At 55.1% G+C, this 3,670-nt stretch overlaps 1 protein-coding gene across 1 annotated transcript in view; it reads left to right on the forward strand.

Moving 5' to 3' along the window:
• CCDC30 (coiled-coil domain containing 30) overlaps positions 1–3,670 on the forward strand; it is a gene marked incomplete at its 5' end in the record, with an annotated part of 24,079 nt that overhangs the window by 10,923 nt on the left and 9,486 nt on the right. Inside the window, 3 exon segments of the mRNA XM_010139436.1 lie at positions 269–393; positions 1,662–1,853; positions 2,887–3,133. Of these exon segments, the coding sequence (XP_010137738.1) occupies positions 269–393; positions 1,662–1,853; positions 2,887–3,133 (564 nt within the window).

A 3,670-nucleotide genomic window follows, 5' to 3' on the forward strand; every position in this document is an offset into this window, starting at 1 on the left:
CTCCTGGGTGACCCGCGCCTGGCAGTCAGGGTTTGAGGTCATTCGACATTGTCAGGATGTCCAGTGCATCCCACGGGCAAGTCAGTTGGGTGGTGGTTTTGTTCTGGTAAATTTTGGTGACATGCTGAGGGCTGAGGCGAGGCAAAGAGTGCTTTGGATCCCTCTTCTTGTTTTGAAGAGGGTTTTGCACACTTGAGAGGAGAAAGCTTTTCCGAGCTCGTAGTTAGGGGTGTGTCACCTCCACTAACTCCTGTCGTTTCCTCGCCAGGGGCTGCCTGACTCAAAATCAGAGTTTTCAAGCCATGGTAATAACTTCCCAAGTCTCCAACAAATGTCAGCGGTCAGGGATCTCCTGAAGGTGTCCCATGAGCAGCTCCCGACAGATAATGCTTTGTTAAGAGGCTCTTTCACGAGCACCCCCTTGCCGTGGGGAAGGAGCTTGCGTGCCCTTGTGAGGCTGAGAGCTGTGCTGGTGGTGGCAGGTGCCTCCGGTGGGGTCTCCCAGGCCAGACAGGTCTCAGCTGAAGGGTCAGACACAGTGTGTCCACGGGCAGGATGGGCTCACTAGCCTTCGGGCACCATCCTAGGAGAAGGACAACTCTGACCCCAAACCCGGGCAGATGGAGCTCGTTTAGCCCTGTAAGGCTCCATCTCAGAGAAGGACACTCTAACCAAACCTACGACCTGAGGACTTCGCTGTCACCGTCCAAGCTCGCCAGGCCCTGGCAGATGAACCTCAGGTGTAAGGGGTGGAGCCAGTTCCGTGCACGCTGCGCCTCACCTAAAAAATCCACCGCGCAGCCCCGAAGGGTGCACTCATCGCTTGCAGTGAGCGTGGGAAAAGCCCTTCCCAGATCTTTGTTCGCGAAGCCAAGCCGTGGTGGTGGTAGGTACAGAGGGGAGGTAGGTACAGAGGAATCCCCGTCGTCCTGGAGTCCGATGCAGACAGCAGCTGGTAGAGGGTGTTGCTCAAATGTAGGAAAATTCCTCTTGGTGCAGGTTCAGAAGACCTGGCATGGAAATATTAGGGCTCGCACATGCTCTGGAGGAGCTACTGACTAAAAAGCTTTAGGAATCCAAGTCATTGCCAGAGTTTAGTGGGCTTAAAGTGTGTTTCTTTGAAGGATTTGGGTTTCTTAGCAGGAGATATTGGACAGGCAGATTCTGGTGCTGGCCCAGTCTGGGAGTTCCTGTGTCCTTACGCCCTTCTTGGCCCTTTGATGTTCTTGGTGTCTCCTGTCGGTGTCTCAGGTTTCGGGTCTGACCTTGCCTGCTGTGAAGGCGTTGGGCGATGCTGGCGGTGGAGAGCAGCCGCAGGGGGTTGGTTGGGGTTGACTTGGATGGAGGATGGTCTCTGCGTGAGGCTGCTGAGCACACAGCTCGTGCTTCCCGTTTTCCCAGCAGTCGCTGGTTTTGTGAAGAGGTGTGGTGCAGGAGATAAAGCCCCGAGAACCGCAGCTGGGCCACAGGAGGGTGAAATCAAAAAGAGAACTGTGATGTGATGATAGTTGACATGCAGCTGCTTCCTGTGAAACAAGGACTTGCACGTGTTTCTCCAAGGGTGAAGAACTACGATAATTTAGCTACAGACCCACAAACCATGTCTTGATGGAGTCCCCTGATTGCCTTACGCTGCTTGAAAGGGTTCCCTGAGACCAAAGGGAATCACAGCGGTGGTGTTTTCTGGCCTTACAGGTCTCCGAGCTCCTACAAGAAGGAGAACGGCCTGACAAGCTGGAGCAGAAACGTGCAGATCGCGCTAGGGACGAAAAGACTCACCAGGAGCAGATGGCTACAGTGGTGGTTTTGGAAGGACAGATCCAGAACTTGAGGGATGATCAAGAACTGCTCTGGTAAACCCTAACAAGGCTGGGGGTACTTTCTGCTCCTACCTTGGCTGGCTCATGGTTTAGTCTTTTAAACCTGCCCCTAGTGCTGCTTCTGGCAAACCCAGGCTTAGCAGCTTTGTGTCGTCCTTGCCGGGTCGTCGTCTCTCTGCAGAGGTTCTGGTGAATAAACGTTGCCCTTAGTGCCATCACCATCAGCCAGGGGTAAACCCTTCTTTCTGAGCTCTTCCAGATCCTGATGGGTGTAAGTGAGAGGTGTCCTGAGGGAGAAGCCTCCTCCTCCTGCAGCGAGGTGGTATGTGGACTAAGGTGGTCCCGAAACTCTCCCGTGGTGGGCTCAGGCTCCGTGGGGCTCAGCTGCTGCCAGCAGCTGAGATACCTGCTGTGGAGGATGTAAATAAAGGTCTGTGGTGCTGAGGAACGTGGTTTAGGGCCCCTGGCAGTGCTGGGGAACGGTTGGACTCGATCTCAAAGGTCTCTTCCAGCCAGATGATTCTGTGAGATTCTGTAAATAAAGCTCTTGCAGGTCCTCTGAAGCCCCTTTCTCAGTAGATTGAGACAAGTTTGGAGCTGGAGCATCCATGGCTTGGATTAAATCCGGTCTAGTTACAGTCAGCTCAACTACCTGCGTAACGGGGTACCGAGGCAGGGTAATGCCAGCGCAAGGCAGGTGTGTTGGCTGGGAAGCACGTATGGTTTGGACCCAGGGAGGTCAGACAGCTCCGTCGGGAGAGCTGAGCCCCTGCTTCCATACGGCGAGGCCTGGGTGAGCGTTTCCTCAGCCAGCGGTTAACCTGCTGGTGAATGACTGAGCTGACCCTTTGGAGGGATGTTTTTTGGTGGGTCAGTGTCCAGGGGAGACTGTCCCTTGCCCAGAACTGCCACTCCCCTGGATTAAACCCCCTTTGGAGCCTCCGGAGACCCTTGAGCGTTGCCTTGCGCGTTTCACTGGACTCTTGTATCCCAAGTTTTTCCTTTCAGAGGGTGGTTTCCCTTGGATGTGTCTGTTATTTGTCTCCTTTACTGTTTCTCCTTCAAGTTCTCAACTACTGGAAAGCAACAAGAAGAGGGAGGAGCTAGAAAAGCAGCTGAAAGAGAGCAACGAGGAAAAGCGGTTGTTACTGGAAGAAATCGCTCAGCTGAAACAAGACATGCTGGTGGCCCGGGCGCAGGGCGACCGCGTGCGTGACGAGGCTCTGAGGACGATCCAAGGCACGGCGCAGGGGGACGACGGGCTTCTGGTGTGGCCAAGCTCTGCAGGCAGCTTAGATGGGAGTGTGAAACAGGTAGGGGCGGCTTTGCCGTCTGCAGCGGGCTTTGTGTTGTCAGTGACAGCGGGCTGGAGGCCAGTCCCGCAGCAGCAGCAGGCAGCGGGGGGATGAGGCTGCCTGGTTTCCCTGGGGAAAAGGTTTGGAGGTGAAGGATGTCGTCATTTCCTTCCGTTGGGTCTGGGGACCTGGTGGGAACCTGGGTGAACTGAACGGCCCCTGTGGTGCAGGTGGAAGCGATGAGGCCCTCAGTGACCTTTTAAACCTCTCTGGAGCTCTTTCTCAGCTCCTTTTAGAGAGCGATGGAGGTGCCTTGTTCCCCCAACGCTCTTGCTCTCGCTGTTGGCAGAAGCTGTTCCTCTTCCCTGCTCCTCCGTGGGATCTTCTGCTCCTACGCTCGAGCTCATCCCCCAGCGCTGGGATTTGCTGCAGCCCCGCGCCTGTGTCTCAGGCCCTGCTCCCCAGCCAAGACCCCTGTTTGTCACCAAGTTTAGCTGTGTTTTAAACGGGATTTGTTCACCTTTCTTACTGTGCGCTCTCAAAAAGCGAGGGAAG

This window comes from Buceros rhinoceros, unplaced genomic scaffold, assembly GCF_000710305.1.
Source record: "Buceros rhinoceros silvestris isolate BGI_N320 unplaced genomic scaffold, ASM71030v1 scaffold20577, whole genome shotgun sequence".
NCBI classification, from domain to species: domain Eukaryota; kingdom Metazoa; phylum Chordata; class Aves; order Bucerotiformes; family Bucerotidae; genus Buceros; species Buceros rhinoceros.